This window comes from Camponotus vicinus, unplaced genomic scaffold (genome assembly GCF_025532165.1).
Source record: "Camponotus vicinus isolate PSW18456_S1 unplaced genomic scaffold, iyCamVici1.0 SCAF_7, whole genome shotgun sequence".
NCBI classification, from domain to species: domain Eukaryota; kingdom Metazoa; phylum Arthropoda; class Insecta; order Hymenoptera; family Formicidae; genus Camponotus; species Camponotus vicinus.
This window is the reverse complement of record NW_028141979.1, coordinates 12,770,009-12,788,144: the sequence shown is the minus strand read 5'-3', so window position 1 is coordinate 12,788,144 and position 18,136 is coordinate 12,770,009. Positions and strand designations below refer to the sequence as shown.

The following is an 18,136-nucleotide window of genomic DNA, read 5'->3' as shown; positions in this document are numbered from 1 at the left end:
CCAATTGATTCCTCTCATTATTTTCTACATAAAAGTATTAAGGTAAGATAATCGAAAAATGAATATTTTACAAGATATTTTACGGTTTATGTAAAATTAAGAAATTATTTCAAGCCTCATAACTCAAAAAGTACTTAACGAAAAGGTACTTAATTATAGTGTTTTGGAAAGCTCTCGAGATAAGCTACAAGAATGTGCAATGACAAATAGTAGGTTCCATTTAAGAAATTGAAGGTGACCTTCATGTGACCTTCAAATGACTCTTTAAGGTCAAACCAATGATACCATCTTATGGCCCCCTCGAAACCAAACTTTTGTCTAAAACATTTTTCTCTCCCGGGCTTGGTTTTCGAGATATTCGACTAGATGGATTAAAATGGGCCATCCTGTATATATATATACAAACACACACACACACACGCATAATTTTTTTTTCCTTTTTCTTTAAAAGTTGATATTTAAATTTTAACGAAAAATTTTAAAGAAAAAGTGAAAAAAATTATGCGTTAATTTTGTCCAGGAGTATATACAGGGTTTACCAAAAGTGTGGAAACCCCTTAATATTTCGAAAAATACGCATTTAGAAAAAAATGTTTCATACAAAAGTTATAGGGTTTTATGTGGCGCATTACACAGCAACATTATTATGATCTCGAATAGCGTTGTCAAGGTTATGAGAAGGTCACCTCCAACTTTTTAAATGGGACACCCTATATGCTTTTGCATATTCTTGTAGCTTATCTCGAGAGCTTTCCAAAACACTATAATTAAGTTAATTTTCATTAATTACTTTCCGAGTTATGAGGCTTGAAATAATTTCTTAATTTTACATAAACCGTAAAATATCTAGTAAAATATTCATTTTTCGATTATCTTACCTTAATACTTTTATGTACAAAATAATGAGAGGAATCAATTGGTGTAAAGAAAAAACAGTTGTTTTTAAAAAAAAATATGTAATTGTTAATTGCAAATTACATATTTTTTCTACTATGTTCTACTATGTTCTTTCTTCAACTATGTTTTTTCTTGCTTTCATTGACTGCATCAACCATTCATTTTGCCTTCATTGATTAATCACGATATTGATCGAATTAATTAAAATTAATCTGTTGCACGAATCTGTTGTTTCTTTCTGGCGTTGCCTTTTCCGTCCAGTCTTTTGCATTATTTAATACTGACTGCACAGATTCTTGAAATGAACGAAATGGTAAGGGTGTTCCATCTGTTTCCGTAACATTTTTCGTTAACACTTCTGGAAAATATACAGTAAATTCAGGATATTTCATTTCATTTTAAGAAATTATAACTCAAACATTGTCTTGAAAATACCTTGCATACAAAAAAATATAATTCAGTACCGCGAAATACATATTTTCCTGGTACTGCTTTCACAGTTGTAAATTTGGTCGCTAGATCTTGCGAAAAATACATTCGAAGAATTTCTCCAACATTTCTTGTTACGGTAGTTTTTCGATTTAATGAATTTGATAATCTGCGTATCTAAGAAATATTTTTTACGTATGTAATATTTCCAACATAATATAAAGAAATAAATAATTCTTGAGTATTAAAAAATATTTAACATATTTCAACTATTAAATATAAAAAAATTAAATATAAATTATAACAATTAAATATAAAATATTAAATATAAAAAACGATAATTATGCATAAAAAGGGCCCACCTTCGCACAAATGTGTCATTGACATATGTTGTCAAGGTCATATCTCTAACTAATATTCTAAAGGTTTTAGCCGGCGGTCGTTGTTTATTAAAAAGTTATTAACAAAAGAATTTCACAATTTTAATGCTTTTTATGTCCGAAAATATTGATTTGAGAAAAAAATTTTAAGCAAAAAATAAAGCCGCTGAAAAACTCTACAAAAAAGGTTACATGCATTTTTTTCATAAACCTACTTTTTAGCTGTTATATGAAAAAATAATAATTTTAAATACAAGTAGGTATACTAGGAGAGTTCTAACCCAGGTCCTCTCAGGAGGGGTGAGGCGCGAGGGGAATTTCGGTGGCGCGGGGGAATGACGTCACGCGGGACGGAGGAGATTTCGGCGGCGCGGGGGCTGCGGAGCGGGGGACGCTTGTTTCGGCGCGTGTTGGATGTTTTATCACAAGTATAAGTAATATTATATTACATACCCGGTTGATAAACAATATAAACAGCGGTATTCCTTAAGCAATATTGTATTACATACCCTAACGCGTCGGGACATGTTTTCGCAAATAAAATAGCTCTCGCGGTACCCCCCCCCCACCCCCCCAATATAAGTAATTCTAGATTTTTTTCGTTCGATATATCCTTACAAAATAGCTCTCGCGGTACCCCCCCACACCCCTCACCCCCCCTCACCCCTAATATAAGTAATTCTAGATTTTTTTTCCCGTTCGACGTATTCTTATCTCTCGCATTGAATTACGCGTCGCGCGAATTTATAAACAATATAAACAGATGACGCCCCCCAGAATCATCTTCCACGATTTTTTCTCGGAAGGAATGCAATGCATATCAGCGCCGATGTTCGGCTGCTTTGCGCCCTTGCTTCCTCCGTTCACAAAGATAAGAAAGGACGAAATATATATAAGGAGAATTGAAGCGCATCAAATCATAGTACGTGATTTGAACGCCCATCGACATGTGCAAGTGCTCCATAGAAAATTGTGACGTGTGTATTAAAAGTGTGAAAAAGACAGGAAGAAAATGGAAAACATCGAGGAGACTGAACGTGACCTGGTGGAGCAGTCCCGCCAAATTGCCACCTTGGGCGAGTATTTTGCATGGCTGCAGCGTTGCGAGGAATTTATCAAACAGCTCGAAGAACGCAGTCGTGTCAAGCGTCCGCGGCTCTCGATCGGAAGTAGACAATCTCTGGTGGCTAAAATCGCGCGACTCGAAAGTGCAAAGACTCGATTGCAGAGACGGTTTATACTCAGTGGTGGTGATTACAGCGGCGACAATAACGCGGAAAGACTCGTTTGGCGAGAGATCGATACCGCGTTCGATAGCCGTATTCTGACCGGTGCTGTGATTAACGCAAACTACCGAGTAGAAATAATAATAAGGCCCTGATTAGGACCTGATCAGGCTAGCCTCATTTAGTGATCAGGTCCTGATGAGTGCACCCAATCGGGACCTGAGAGATTTGGTAACGCAATGCCCTTATCGGGAACCGATCCGAGGACCTTATCGGGATCAAATCCAAGGACCTTATCGGGTACCAATCTGAGGACCTTATCGAGAACCAATTCGAGGACCTTATCAGGAATCGATCTGCATTATTACAACCAATAATGCCAGAACGAATACGCCAGCAACACGCAACTGTAGGAAGGAATGAAACACAAACGAAATCCGCATATGTATGCTCACAAGTACGCAGATTTCGTTTGTGTTTCATCCCCTTCACTACAGTTGCATGTTGCTAGGGTATCCATTCTGACATCATTGATTACAACCCTTATTTAATCGAGATTCTTATCGGGCGATTATGAGGTATAAGTTTATTAATTATATATTATGCGAGAGATTGTAATACAAATAGTTTCGATAAAATTTATATATATTTGAATGACATATTGATATAATACACTGATGTAAAATATTTTATACATGTAACATAAATATTATAAAAGGAACAAACATTAACGTAATAAAGTATGTATTAAAGTATGTATATTAAAGAGCATGTATTAAAGAGTATATTACTAATCGTCATCGTGTTTGCGACGTTTTTGGCGCGCACCGTTCCAATCTTTCACATTATTAAATATTACTTGTACAGAGTCTTGAATTTCTCTTTTTGACGGTAGAACATTATTTTTTTTAAAAGAATGCGAGATAACATCTGAAATATTACAAAAATATTATTATTAAAAACAATATGTTAAAAAAATATATAAAAAAATATTCAAAATATATATAATATACAATATTTTATACAATACAATATGTAATATATATAATATATATATATATAATATAATAGAAAATACAACAATAAAAAAGAATATATAATACATTATATAAAAAGAGAATATATAATACATATAATACAATATAAAAAGAAACGTGAAGAATACCTTCGATACAACTATACAAAATTGTATCTTTAAATACTTTTTTTCCAGGTACTAACTTTACTGTAGTAAATCCTTTAGCTACTTCTTGACACAAAAATTTTCGTATTATTTCCCCAATATTTCGGGTCATCGATTTTTTGCAATCCACAGACCGAAGTAAATTTAATTTCTGAAAAATAATAGACTACATGATATCCTTATGTTAACACAAACACACACACAATGATATTCTTATATTAATAAACGAATAAAATTGAATGATTTTTAGTCATTAGTGAGCAAAGTCTTGACAATATCTTTTAGATTAACTACTTACTATTTTCTGTCTATATTCTTTACTATTTGTCAGCTTTTCTTCCAAGTTTTCAAACATTTTATGTGTAGAACACGGCAAAACAAAATCATTGTCTATTTCAGATTCTGCTTCAAACAATAGCCCTCCCGATGAAGCGGTATTTAAACATTTTTGGATTTGATTGATTTCAGTTCTGTGCTGAACTAATTGCTTTTGAATTATATTAATTTCAATTTTTAAACTCCGATAGACTTTTTTCACAAGGCTGAGGACACAGTCTACAGTATGAAAATAAAATAAATGAAAATTGTATTGTTCATTAATTAAGATTTGTTACTATTATTTACGCAAAAAATATATTTATTTACCTTCATTTTCAATATCCATATCAATAGTAGATAGAGAATTTAACGTCTGCTTTTTCGAAGCTTGATGAGATCTAAATGATTTCATGTAACTTGCAGTAGAAGTAGATTCACTCATCACTGAATGAGAAATAGTCAATGGCTCTTCGGATGAAGCTGTTTATATAGGTAAAATTTATAGAATTATTATAAGTAATCATAGTGAAAATTTTAGAAGATATGAAAAAATTATAAAAAATAAAGAAAAAAAAATCAAACTTACATTTTGTGATTCTATTCTCTGGTTTTTGTTTAGCAAAGCTAGATTCCCCGATTGTGTGTGACATAGATTCTGTTAATTTTTTGGGATTTAATTTTGGTATTTTTTTTGATGGAGTGGCTATTTCTGATTCATCTGAATCCTGCAGTGAATCTTCTGATGAAGCTATTTGAACAGATACATAATAAGAAATAGATTTTCTGAATTTGATAATTACAATAATTTCATCTAACTAAAACAATTTTTACATGTTTTTAAAACAATAAATGCATAAAAAATAAACTTACATGTAATTTTATGATATAATTTTCGTTTATATTTTTCTTTGTTTTTGTTTAAATTTTGGAAAGCAGAATCTAGTTCTTTTCTTAAAAATGTTTCTTTAGATTCTTTAGATATTAGTTTATAAGTTTCAGTGTCCATAACAGATTGCGATCTACCATCAATTTCACTTTCCTCAGTGAATACATACTCTTGTTTTTTTAATAGTTCTAAACGCGCCTCAGCTTCCGAATACGTTTCTATGACAATATTGTCAAAATTATAATTATATAATTATAATTTTAATATTTGCATGCAAAAAAATATTTAATTAAATTGTAAAAGTTACATTACTTGCTCTGCCTCGTGTTTCTACCCGAAATGTTGGCCATGTTTTAATTGGAGGTTCACCTGCTATAATTAAATCTTGCAATTTTAGTCTTTTGGCGGCCGTATAAGGGGGAGACATGAATTTGGTGACGAGGGAATTTTGGGTCTCATCCCAATAAATCCACGATGACGGCACAATATTGTTACGCCCGGGGCGGGGACTTCGATAAATATCGAAGTCACGCGGTAAAGAGATCGGCCGCTCGCGGGACGCGCTAAATAAACAAGCGCTTAAAGAAACTAATGAACTTTAATGCACTGCACAATTACAACACAAACGGTAACTCAGAACGTAAATACACAATCCCAGATAGCCAAATATGCGCGAACAGATTTAAGCAGAACCTGCAGTCAATTTATGCTGTCAGAGAGAGAACAAAATTTGATACAGAAGTTGCTCTATTAAACGCGGTTGTCAAATTGGTGTCAGAAATGCGACAGAGCTTGCTGTTAGGCAATGTGAGCAGACTGGCAGCAAAAACCGCGTAGAGTCTGCACATACCTGACAGCAGACTGGCAGCAGAAATCGCGCAGAGCCTGCGCACAAAACCTGATAGCAGATTGACAGCAGAAATGCGACAGAGCCTGCTGACAGGCTATGTGAGCAGACTGACAGCAGAAATCGCGCAGAGTCTGCACCTACATGACAGCAGACTGACAGCAGAACTCGCGCAGAGCCTGCACACATAACCCAATAGCAGACTGACGGCAGAAATGCGACAGAGCCTGCTGACAGGCTATGTGAGCAGACTGGCAGCAAAAACCGCTCAGAGTCTGCGCACATATCTGACAGCAAATTGACGGCAGAAACCGAGCAGATCCTGCGCACATAACTTGGCAACAGATTGATAGCAGAAATCGAGCAGACTCTGTACATAACCAGCGGTTGAATAGACGCGCATTTAAATTTTAAATCTGAATAATAGGTCTTTTAATTGAACTGACTACTATATTAGTTAAAAGGTTATCTCTTTCCTTCTAATATGGAGTAAAAAAGAATTCATGACAATTTCTTTTTTATTCCACATTAGAATAAGGACAGAAATAAACTCCAAACTCGTGCAGCTAGTTCAGCTGAAAAGAACAGATTCATTATCGAAACGTGACTTTTTATTTTTGAAGTATGGGAATGCAAATATAATTATTAAAATATAATAAGAAAACAGTATTTTATTTATACACACACACACACACACACACACACTCACACACACATAATATACAATAATATATAAGATATATATTTTACACATTCGCACATATATCACATTTAATCATATATAATAGATTTGTTTCTTCATCCCGACATCATCTTCAGAAACGAAGAATAATGCTATTCTTTTCCACACCCACTTCCTTGTCCTTCGATGCAAGTTTACCTAAACATAAAATCACAACATAAAATAGGCGCAAGGACATACCTTTCAATTAAAATGGCGCTGAAAAGTGCCGATTTTTTATTACGTATAAAAGATACGTTTCAACGTTTTATCATTAAAAATAGCACTGAAAAGTGCTGATTCATCTGTCTGAAACAGACAGAGACCAAGATATCGATTGTGTAACTTTTTCTAAAGTGAAAACGTGAAAAGAGAAAAAAGAAAAATCCGCCACTCACGCATTGATTTTAAAATGAAATCAATGTGTGATTGGAAGAAATTTTTCACTTTTTACGTTTTCATGTTAGAAAAAGTCACACAATCGATATCCAAACCACAGGTCTCTCTCCTTCTCCTCTTCCCCACACCCTCCTTTCCCTCATCCTGTCTTTTCGCTCTTCTTTCTTCATTTCTTCTTTGTCCTCTCTTTCTTGTCTTCTCTTTCATTGGTCCTTTGGCACGTTCTTCATATTATTCTGTAAATAAATCTGCAAAAAAAAACGTACAAGTTAATTTTAAAAAAGAGATAAAAGCTATTAAGATAAAAATATCAATATCTCAAGTGTATTTAAATTTGGATGCTGATCATTTTTTATGTTTAATATGAATATTTCTTAATTTTTAACAAATGTATACATATATATTTTGATTCATATTCTAATTCATATTCTAATACATTTTTAATTCTAATATTTCTACTTGCAACATAAAATATGTATTCACATGATGTGTGCATACATATATTAAATTTAAAGTAGAAATATTAGAATTCAAAGGTAAAAGCAATACGAATGTCCAGTCGTAAATCGAGATGTTTACCTTATGCAAATAATAAGTTATTCATCATCTACTTCTTCAGGATCTTCTTCTCCTCCTCTCTCTTCTTCTCTGCCTCTCTCTTCTTCTTCCTCCCAAAAATCCCGGTTAACTCTTGGTGCTCCGACTCTCCGTGCACGTGGACCACGCATCCTACTGCGATATCTTTCCTTCGCAACGCGCAGAGTGTCCCGCATCTGCGTCTGAAATTCTGCTCGCGTTGGTCTTTGGAAATGTCGATTCCTGCAAATAGCCTATGAAAAAAGGAACATTATATATATATATTTACATATGTATATATAAAATATAATATTAATATCTTTTAAGTAAAAGCGGAAAATTTTGTACCATAAATGGCCATGATGAAACGAGCGTTGTATAAAGGTCGCTGTCCTTCTTCTCGGCCCCACCAAGTGAAAGATCGCGTCAATTGGTCTGCAAAGCCTTCCTTAAAACATAGATTTACGGCTTCCTTTAAGTGAAAGCCGCCGATATATTGGAAGTAATTAACCTGAAAAGATATATTAATTGAAAAAAATATAAAATATAATAATATATATATATATATAAGTATATGTGTGTGTAATAAATCAATACTTATATATATTAAAGAAGTTAAAATGTTCTCTTTCCTCCACCTCCTCTCTCTCTCTCACACACATACAAACGAACACTTACAACATCGGAATATCCATTGTCATCAATATTTTGAAATGCGTCCATTTGGTCCAACGTTGAAATTGGAAGTATAGCTGGCTTCTGTGCAATGGAATTGCGATTTTGAACGCATTTCAAAATTTTCTCCAGGAGGCCATTCATTCTTCTGGAAATGAAAGGATTAATCAATAATTTTGAAAGAAAAAAAAGGACTTTTAATATTTAAATACAATACATTTCATACTTACTTCAATTCTGCCTCCACGCGATCCATTTGTTCTTCTTTCCTGTAATTATATATAAACATTTTCAAGTACATTTTTTTTCACGCTCATATTTTTTTATTTACTTTACAAATAAAAGTAAAATACTGTACAAATAAGTACAAATGAGGGTACCTCTTCTCCTTAAATTGTTTTTGGTATGGGATTCCTTGTGAATAATAGCCAACATATTCATCACGGGGATGGTGACGTGATGAATTTTGCTGCTGCCTGGACCAGGTTTCTGCAGATGTCTGAAACTCGGATAAGGTATTATTAATATAATACGATTTATCAGAACCCCCACCTGTGACAAGTGTAAAATCTGTTTGTGCATTGTGTGGGTGTTGCTGTATGGTAGATGTATGTGCATGTGTATTTTCATATGCCCGTGTTTCTGGTGTATATCTTGTATGAGTTGAAATGTTTGAGTGTGTTTGTATGTTTGTGTTCGTGCATTGTGATGTATATTGTTGTTTTGTATATTGTTGTGTATGTGGTTGTCTCAAGCATGTATTAGTAATAGAATTTGTAGGACTCTGATTATTTAATTCCCTGTTGATGTCGGCGATATCTTCGTTGATTACATCTGGTCCTGTGATGGTAGCTTCTGCTGTGGTCCTCCTTTGCTTTCTTGGACTTTCATCAGACGATGTTGTTTGGTACCGCACAGGTTTAGGAACCACGCGCTTTGGCCGATCCATATCGCTGTAAGTATATAAAAACACATAATATATATATAAATTTTTTGTACATCTCAAATATGTCTGTTTTTGTCATTTCTACAATATGCATATATATATACATTATTTATAATATGCAACATATATATTAATAATTTGCTAGAAATTTAGATACATTATAAAAATATAATGGTGTGATAAAAGAATACGTAGCACACTTTCTATCTATTATCTGTATGCGTATCATATATAACTGCGACAATGTATTTCGATGATTCCATTATCAAGTGATCTATATTTTTCCACAAAAGCATTTTGCATTCACTTCATTGAATTGAAAATGATGATCTCTCTCATCTCTCTTACACTGACACATATACATTTGTAGATATATACTTGAAAGTCTGAGAATTGTTGCAATTTTTAAAATTTTTTATATATCTTTAAAAAAATCGTTAGCAGCTAAATATAATTGAAGCTATTGATATTACTCGAATAACTATATTCTGCAACAGATGAAACACCCTGCATATAATGCAAAATTTTTATTTCAATGTGTGACAACAATGAGGCAGGGTTCTGAAAATTGCCAGTTATATGAAAATCTATATGTGTGTTATAGATTTTCATTACTATTATAGCTGCGTGAATATCTAACAAAACTAATATATTTTTCAAGAATTATCTTTCTTCTTAAATCCTAAAACTCTTTATTTCGTTGTCTATTATATATAAACTATAATGCGACTTCAGCATGGATAATTATTTATAAATAAGTGGATAATAATTTAAAATAAGAATGAGTTTCATATTTACGTGTTTTTCCTGTTGCAGATACGGAAAAAATATGGTTTCTTCGCAGAACAATTCGCAAATTCGTCGAGTCCAACTCACTGTCTTAATAGTTGAACTCGGAATGACCGGTATTAGGTGTTACGTATAGCCGTAGCATACCGCGAAACTCAATATCCATCATGAGTTTCTTCAATATGGCTCTACCAATCTGAGATTTCTCTTTTGGCACCTAACCGCTACTGTAATTTAGCCTATTTCGTCGTTTACGCACGTGGTTGCGGTATTATCGGTTAGGCGCCAAAAAGGAGATCTCAGATTGATGGAGCCATATTGAAGAAACTCGTGATTGGATATTGAAGGTTTGTTTGCGTCGCATGCCCCAATATGCTCCTACTCACTCCAACGCACTTTGATTTGCTCATTCCGATGACGCCAACCAATTGAAGTGCGTTGGAGCGAGTAGGAGCATGTTGGGGCATGCGACGCGAACAAACCTTGAGTTTCGCGGTATGCTACGGTTACACGTAACACCTAATACCGGTTATTCCGAGTTAAACTGTTAAGACAGTGAGTTAAACTCGACGAATTTGTGATTTGTACTGCGAAGATACCACATTTTTCTTGTGCCTGCAGTTTCCTGTGCCTCTAACAGAAAAAAGATACGTATATATAAATATGAAACCTCAGATTAAATTATCTACTTCGCGAAAATCACTTCATAAATTGTCCATAAGACAACGAAGTAGGGTTATGAGTCAAGTAAGAGAGAACTTGCGCTTGAAAAATTCTCACACGTGTAACGTTGCACAATTGAATAATTCCTCATTGCAAAATATTTCTACTTCATCGGTTGTAGAATGTAGTTCTTCTAATCTTGATACTTTACAGAATAATAGAGACATTTGCATAAATGTCAATGAGGATGATACGGCATCTTGTTCTTCTTCCATTTCACATGATTCTCAAACATCTTCATTTTCTACTTCTGAAGAACCATCTTTTCGTGAACATTTAGCATCTTGTTTTGTTGAAAATAATATAACGCATTCGCAAGGTAACAGTATCTTGTCAGTTCTGAAGAAACATACTTGTTTCTCTAATAATTTGCCCACAGATGTTAGATCTCTTCTAAATACACCACGACAACGTGTTATTATATGTAATGTTGAACCAGGGCAATACATTTATTTCAATCTTGAAACAGAAATTATTGAAAGTCTTTTGAATGCTTCATTTATAGCTGTTGTTAGAGAATTAGAACTCGATTTTAGTACAGATGGATGTTCGTTGGACAAATCAAGTAGTATTCATCTCTGGCCGATTCAATGTAAAGTGTCGAATGTGAAAAATATTAAATCAATAGTTGTAGGAATTTATAAAGGTCCACAAAAGCCACATGATCCTAACATTTTCTTTGAAAAATTTGTTGTCGATGTTAGAGCAATTATGGCTAATGGAGGTATAAATTTTCGTGGCAGCAAAATACCAATAAAATTAAGATGTTTTATAGCTGATGCACCAGCTCGTGCTTTTATTTTAAATCATCGTGGTCATATGTCTCGTTATCCCTGTTCAAAGTGTAAAGTTTCTGGTATACTAAGCGATGGTCACTATGTCTTCAACGGTATGAATCATCCTCTTCGCACTGATGAAGAATATGTTTTATGTATAGATGAAGATCATCACAAAGAGGGCACAAGTCCATTGTCATTACTACCAATAGGAATGGTTTCTCAAGTCCCTTTTGAATATATGCATCTTGTATGCTTAGGTGTTATGAAAAAATTGTTATCTGCGTGGATACAAGGTAAATATTCACGAATATCAAAGCTTTCGGGAAGAGATATTTCTAGAATTAGTGATCGTTTAAATATTTTAAAAAAATATTGTCCTACGGAATTTGCAAGACGTCCTAGATCTTTAGATGTATATTCTAAGTACAAAGCGACAGAATTTCGCCAATTTCTTCTTTATATAGGGCCAGTTGTGATGTATAGTATATTGAACGAACATTTGTACAAGCACTTTTTACTCTTACATGGTGAGTCTTAGTTTCATAAGAGTCTTAGTTTCAAAGTGTCCCTCGAGAAAACAATTAAAATTTGCAGAACTCGCGTTGCACAAATTTGTACTTCGTTGTAATTCTCTTTATGGTCCAAATTTCAATAGCTACAATGTTCATGGTCTTCTTCATCTCACCGATGATGTTAAACGTCTTGGTAATTTAGATTCATTTTCTTTCCTCTGCTTTTCCATACGAAAGTAATATGTCGATTTTTAGAAAGTATTGCAGGAAACCAAATCAACCTCTTCAACAATTTTTCAATAGAATGATGGAAATACGACAACACGGGCTATGTCAAAATCTCAATATTGAGTCATCCATTCGCGTATCAATGTCACATAATACTGATAAAAATAATCCTCATTATACTAAAATACAATTTAATGGAATATATTTAAGTACTGACTTGCGAGATAATTGCTGCATTTTGCTAGACGGATCAATCTGTATCGTCATAAATATTGTTGAAAATAATAATTCATATAATTTGATTGTTAAACGATTTTTAGAAGTAGATAATTTTTATAACATTGGCATAGAGTCCTCAGCCTTTCAGATATATAAATGTGGCAACATTAGCAGAGAGTGTATTACAATTAATTATAATGAAGTGAACGCAAAATGCTATAGAATGCCTTTATGGGAAAATAGATCACTGGATGACAGTGACAGTGATGAAGACGAGATGGAATCATCAAAATACATCGTCGCAGCTATGATACACACGGAATAGATAGAAAGTGTGTGATGTATTCTTTTATCATACCATTATTCTTATAATGTATCAAACATTTCTAGCAAATTATTAAATATATAAGTTGCATATTATTAATGTATATATGCATGTTGTAGAAATGAAAAAAACAGACATATTTATAATGTACAAAAAATTTATATATATATTATGTGTTTTTATATACTTACAGCGATATGGATGGGTCAAAGTGTGTGGTTGCTAAACCTGTGTGGTATCAAACGTCTTTGGATGAAAGTCCAAGGAAGCGAAGGAGAAGCACAGCAGAAGCTACCATCACAGGACCAGACGTAATCAACAAAGATATCGCCGATCAATAGGGAAGTAAATCAGAGTCCTATAACTTCTATTATTAATACATACTTGACACAACCACATACACAACAATATACAGAACAACAATATACACCACAATGGACAAACACAAACATACAAACACTCAAACATTTCAATTCACACAAGATACACACCAGAAACACGGGCAAAATACGAAAATACACATGCACAGACATCTACCATACAGCAACACACACGCAATGCACAAACAGATTTACACTTGTCACAGGTGGGGGGGTTCTGATAAATCGCATTATATTAATAATACCTTATCCGAGTTTCAGACATCTGCAGAAACCTGGTCCAGGCAGCAGCAAGATTCATCACGTCACCATCCCCGTGATGAATATGTTGGTTATCATTCACAGGGAATCCCATACCAAAAACAATTTAACGAGAAGAGGTACCCTCATTTTTACTTATTTGTACAGTATTTTACTTATTTGTAAAGTAAATAAAAAAATATGAGTGTGAAAAAAATGTACTTGAAAATGTTTATATATAATTACAGGAAAGAAGAACAAATGAATCGCGTGGAGTCAGAATTGAAGTAACTATGAAATGTATTGTAATTAAATATTAAAAGTTCTTTTTTTTCTTTCAAAATTATTGATTAATCCTTTCATTTCCAGAAGAATGAATGGCCTCCTGGAGAAAATTTTGAAATGCGTTCAAAATCGCAATTCCATTGCACAGAAGCCAGCTATACTTCCAATTTCAACGTTGGACCAAATGCACGCATTTCAAAATATTGATGACAATGGATATTCCGATGTTGTAAGTGTTCGTTTGTATGTGTGTGAGAGAGAGAGAGGAGGTGGAGGAAAGAGAACATTTTAACTTCTTTAATATATATAAGTATTGATTTATTACACACACATATACTTATATATATATATATTATTATATTTTATATTTTTTTCAATTAATATATCTTTTCAGGTTAATTACTTCCAATATATCGGCGGCTTTCACTTAAAGGAAGCCGTAAATCTATGTTTTAAGGAAGGCTTTGCAGACCAATTGACGCGATCTTTCTTGGTGGGGCCGAGAAGAAGGACAGCGACCTTTATACAACGCTCGTTTCATCATGGCCATTTATGGTACAAAATTTTCCGCTTTTACTTAAAAGATATTAATATTATATTTTATATATACATATGTAAATATATATATATATATATATAATGTTCCTTTTTTCAAAGGCTATTTGCAGGAATCGACATTTCCAAAGACCAACGCGAGCAGAATTTCAGACGCAGATGCGGGACACTCTGCGCGTTGCGAAGGAAAGATATCGCAGTAGGATGCGTGGTCCACGTGCACGGAGAGTCGGAGCACCAAGAGTTAACCGGGATTTTTGGGAGGAAGAAGAAGAGAGAGGCAGAGAAGAAGAGAGAGGAGGAGAAGAAGATCCTGAAGAAGTAGATGATGAATAACTTATTATTTGCATAAGGTAAACATCTCGATTTACGACTGGACATTCGTATTGCTTTTACCTTTGAATTCTAATATTTCTACTTTAAATTTAATATATGTATGCACACATCATGTGAATACATATTTTATGTTGCAAGTAGAAATATTAGAATTAAAAATGTATTAGAATATGAATTAGAATATGAATCAAAATATATATGTATACATTTGTTAAAAATTAAGAAATATTCATATTAAACATAAAAAATGATCAGCATCCAAATTTAAATACACTTGAGACATTGATATTTTTATCTTAATAGCTTTCATCTCTTTTTTAAAATTAACTTGTAAGTTTTTTTTGCAGATTTATTTACAGGATAATATGAAGAACGTGGCAAAGGACCAATGGGTGACAAAGAAGAAATGAAGAAAGAAGAGCGAAAAGACAGGATGAGGGAAAGGAGGGTGTGGGGAAGAGGAGAAGGAGAGAGAGCTGTGGTTTGGATATCGATTGTGTGACTTTTTCTAACGTGAAAACGTAAAAAGTGAAAAATTTCTTCCAATCACACATTGATTTCAGTTTAAAATCAATGCGTGAGTGGCGGAAATTTTTCTTTTTTCTCTTTTCACGTTTTCACTTTAGAAAAAGTTACACAATCGATATCTTGGTCTCTGTCTGTTTCAGACAGATGAATCAGCACTTTTCAGTGCTATTTTTAATGATAAAACGTTGAAACGTATCTTTTATACGTAATAAAAAATCGGCACTTTTCAGCGGCATTTTAATTGAAAGGTATGTCCTTGCGCCTATTTTATGTTGTAATTTTATGTTTAGGTAAACTTGCATCGAAGGACAAGGAAGTGGGTGTGGAAAAGAATAGCATTATTCTTCGTTTCTGAAGATGACGTCGGGATGAAGAAACACATCTATTATATATGATTAAATGTGATATATGTGCGAATGTGTAAAATATATATCTTATATATTATTGTATATTATGTGTGTGTGAGTGTGTGTGTGTGTGTGTATAAATAAAATACTGTTTTCTTATTATATTTTAATAATTATATTTGCATTCCCATACTTCAAAATAAAGTCACGTTTTGATAATGAATCTGTTTTTTTCAGCTGAACTGACTGCACGAGTTCAAAGTTTATTTTTTTCCTTATTCTAATGTGGAATAAAAAAGATAAACTCATGAATTATCTTTTTTATTCCACATTAGAAGGAAAGAATTAAACTTTTATCTATAGTAATCAGTTGAGTTGAAAAGACCTATATTATTCACATTTAAAATTTAAATGCACGTCTATTTAAAGAGTTGGTTATGTATAGAATCTGCTCGATTTCTGCTGTCAATCTGTTGCCAAGTTCTGTGCGCAGGATCTGCTCGGTTTCTGCCGTCAATCTGTTACCAAGTTATGTGCGCAGGCTCTACTCGGTTTCTGCCGTCAATCTGCTGTCAAATATGTGCGCAGACTCTGCGCGGTTTTTGGTGCCAATCTGCTCACATTGCTTGTCAGCAGATTTTGTCGCATTTCTGCCGTCAATCTGCTACCAGGTTATGTGCGCAATTCTGCGCGATTTCTGCTGCCAGTCTGCTCACATTGCTTGTCAGCAGATTCTGTCGACAGAATACGAGCTTATTGCGGACACAGATGGCTATGGTTTTGGTTTGGGTTTCTGATCAAATTTGCTGCCAATCTGCGCGCATATTGCTAGCATTTTGCTATCTGGGAATATTAATAACACGGATCGGCTCGTAAGAGAAACGCGTCCACACAGCCTGATAGCTGGCTCCATACTCAAATGACAGCCGCCGCTGTCAACAACCTCTTGACGACGGACTTCTTCTCTTTCCACGACGGACTCGACCGCGACTCGAACCAGGGATGTAACACTTGCTCTCCTCTCGAAAGATTGTCGTCCCGACAATCACGTTGTGGTAAGTCTTCAAAGGAATCTCGTCGTATTTCAGCTCCCGACGTGTTTCCATGTTCTCCCTGAACTGCTGTTGCAGGTTTCCGAACCACAAATCTTCTTGGGAACAAACGACTTCACAGATTCCAACAACTTCACTGATTTTCTCCTTAGAGAAAAATCTTCAGGCAAGAGGGGGGGGTATCTCCCCGTGGACCCTCCGTTCTCCCAAGAGAACTCCTCAGGCCCCTGCCTCGGCATTCGCCCGAAGACCCACGGGAAAACCACGGGTCAAAAACCGTGGGTGAGGCAGCTTAGATCCCTTTCGGTTCCGCTCAAACTTCAGTTTCTTCAACTATCATTCTTATTTCACCTTCTTTGTCGAGCTTCTGAAAGAATTTTTAAAAAGGAGCAGAAAACTTAGCTTTTCTAAAATTAATTCTTATTAAATAGCGGGCTCCGGAAAACTCCTCCCAAAACTTCGTTCGTGAAAAGGGGCCAACCTATCGGAATGAATCACCTTACATCTGTGTCTATTCGACTTCCTTATTCCGAAGACAACATCACTAAGCTTTTTAACTATTTCATAAGGTTCCTCCCAATTACTTTGCAATTTAGGAGATTTTCCCCTTACCCTACGAGGATTATAGAACCAAATTTTTTGACCAATATTAAAATTAATTTTCCTAGCCCTTTGATCATAACGAATTTTGGAACGAAGAGATTGAAGATTCAAATGCCGCCTAGCTTCACTATGTACGTTATTTAATCTCTTCTTCAGTCTTTGAACATAGCCTTCAGAAGAATCTTCCTCCCCTCTCTCTGGAGGGCTTCCCTGTAATAAATCCAAAGGCAACCGTAAATCGCGTGCGAAACAAAGTTCCGCAGGAGAGGCTCAGAGATCAGAACGATAAGCTAATAAATACATGGGAACCCAACTATCCCAGTCCTTCTGATCCTCCGCAACAAATTTAGCCAAATAATTCAAAATTGTTTGATGATGACGCTCGATCTGACCATCTGACTGTGGATGTAAAGCAGTCGTCCTAGTTTTCTTAATTCCCAAAAGGTGCATTATTCCCTGAAAAATATTCGATTCGAAATTTTTCCCTTGATCTGTGTGGACTTCTAAGGGGACTCCGTGGCGGGAAATAAACTGCTTCACAAAAACATCCGCTATTGTAGTAGCTTTAATATTTTTCAATGGGAAGGCTTCAACCCATTTAGTGAAACAATCGATGACCAGTAATAAATAGCGATTTCCTGTTGTAGTCATCGGAAGAGGGCCCAGTATATCCATCTGAAAGGATCTCTCTCGAAAGGAGAACCCGAATCGTAAACTTGCATAGGAGATCTCCCCTTACCCGATGGACCCTT

At 34.5% G+C, this 18,136-nt stretch overlaps 3 protein-coding genes, 1 long non-coding RNA gene and 1 pseudogene across 4 annotated transcripts; 3 read left to right on the top strand and 2 right to left on the bottom strand.

Moving 5' to 3' along the window:
• Nucleotides 1-3,663: 3,663 nt before the first annotated feature.
• Nucleotides 3,664-5,669, bottom strand: LOC145974184 (uncharacterized). Its single transcript, XM_083104006.1, has 7 exons — nucleotides 5,654-5,669; nucleotides 5,304-5,537; nucleotides 5,020-5,181; nucleotides 4,761-4,913; nucleotides 4,414-4,670; nucleotides 4,098-4,266; nucleotides 3,664-3,862 (listed from the first exon to the last, which is right to left on the bottom strand). Exons 1-7 carry the CDS (start codon nucleotides 5,667-5,669, stop codon nucleotides 3,723-3,725), a joined length of 1,131 nt encoding a protein of 376 aa, XP_082960132.1. The 3' UTR covers nucleotides 3,664-3,722.
• Nucleotides 5,670-6,987: 1,318 nt separating this feature from the next.
• On the bottom strand, nucleotides 6,988-9,081 carry LOC145974561 (uncharacterized). Its single transcript, XM_083104459.1, has 6 exons — nucleotides 8,918-9,081; nucleotides 8,768-8,806; nucleotides 8,541-8,685; nucleotides 8,211-8,373; nucleotides 7,866-8,116; nucleotides 6,988-7,534 (listed from the first exon to the last, which is right to left on the bottom strand). The coding sequence occupies exons 2-5, from the start codon at nucleotides 8,791-8,793 to the stop codon at nucleotides 8,016-8,018; spliced, it is 435 nt and encodes a 144-aa protein (XP_082960585.1). The 5' UTR covers nucleotides 8,794-8,806; nucleotides 8,918-9,081; the 3' UTR covers nucleotides 6,988-7,534; nucleotides 7,866-8,015.
• A 1,854-nt stretch (nucleotides 9,082-10,935) lies between these two features.
• On the top strand, nucleotides 10,936-13,759 carry LOC145974183 (uncharacterized; annotated as a pseudogene).
• On the top strand, nucleotides 13,256-14,444 carry LOC145974182 (uncharacterized; the record flags this gene model as incomplete). The annotated part of the gene is made up of 5 exons (XM_083104005.1): nucleotides 13,256-13,369; nucleotides 13,700-13,818; nucleotides 13,927-13,965; nucleotides 14,048-14,192; nucleotides 14,358-14,444. Coding segments are annotated over exons 1-5 (504 nt in total), but the record flags the coding sequence as incomplete, so codon positions are not given.
• Nucleotides 14,445-14,464: 20 nt separating this feature from the next.
• Nucleotides 14,465-15,318, top strand: LOC145974806 (uncharacterized). Its single transcript, XR_014439805.1, has 3 exons — nucleotides 14,465-14,518; nucleotides 14,621-14,871; nucleotides 15,202-15,318. It is a non-coding gene; the product is annotated as an uncharacterized LOC145974806 (long non-coding RNA).
• Nucleotides 15,319-18,136: the final 2,818 nt, after the last annotated feature.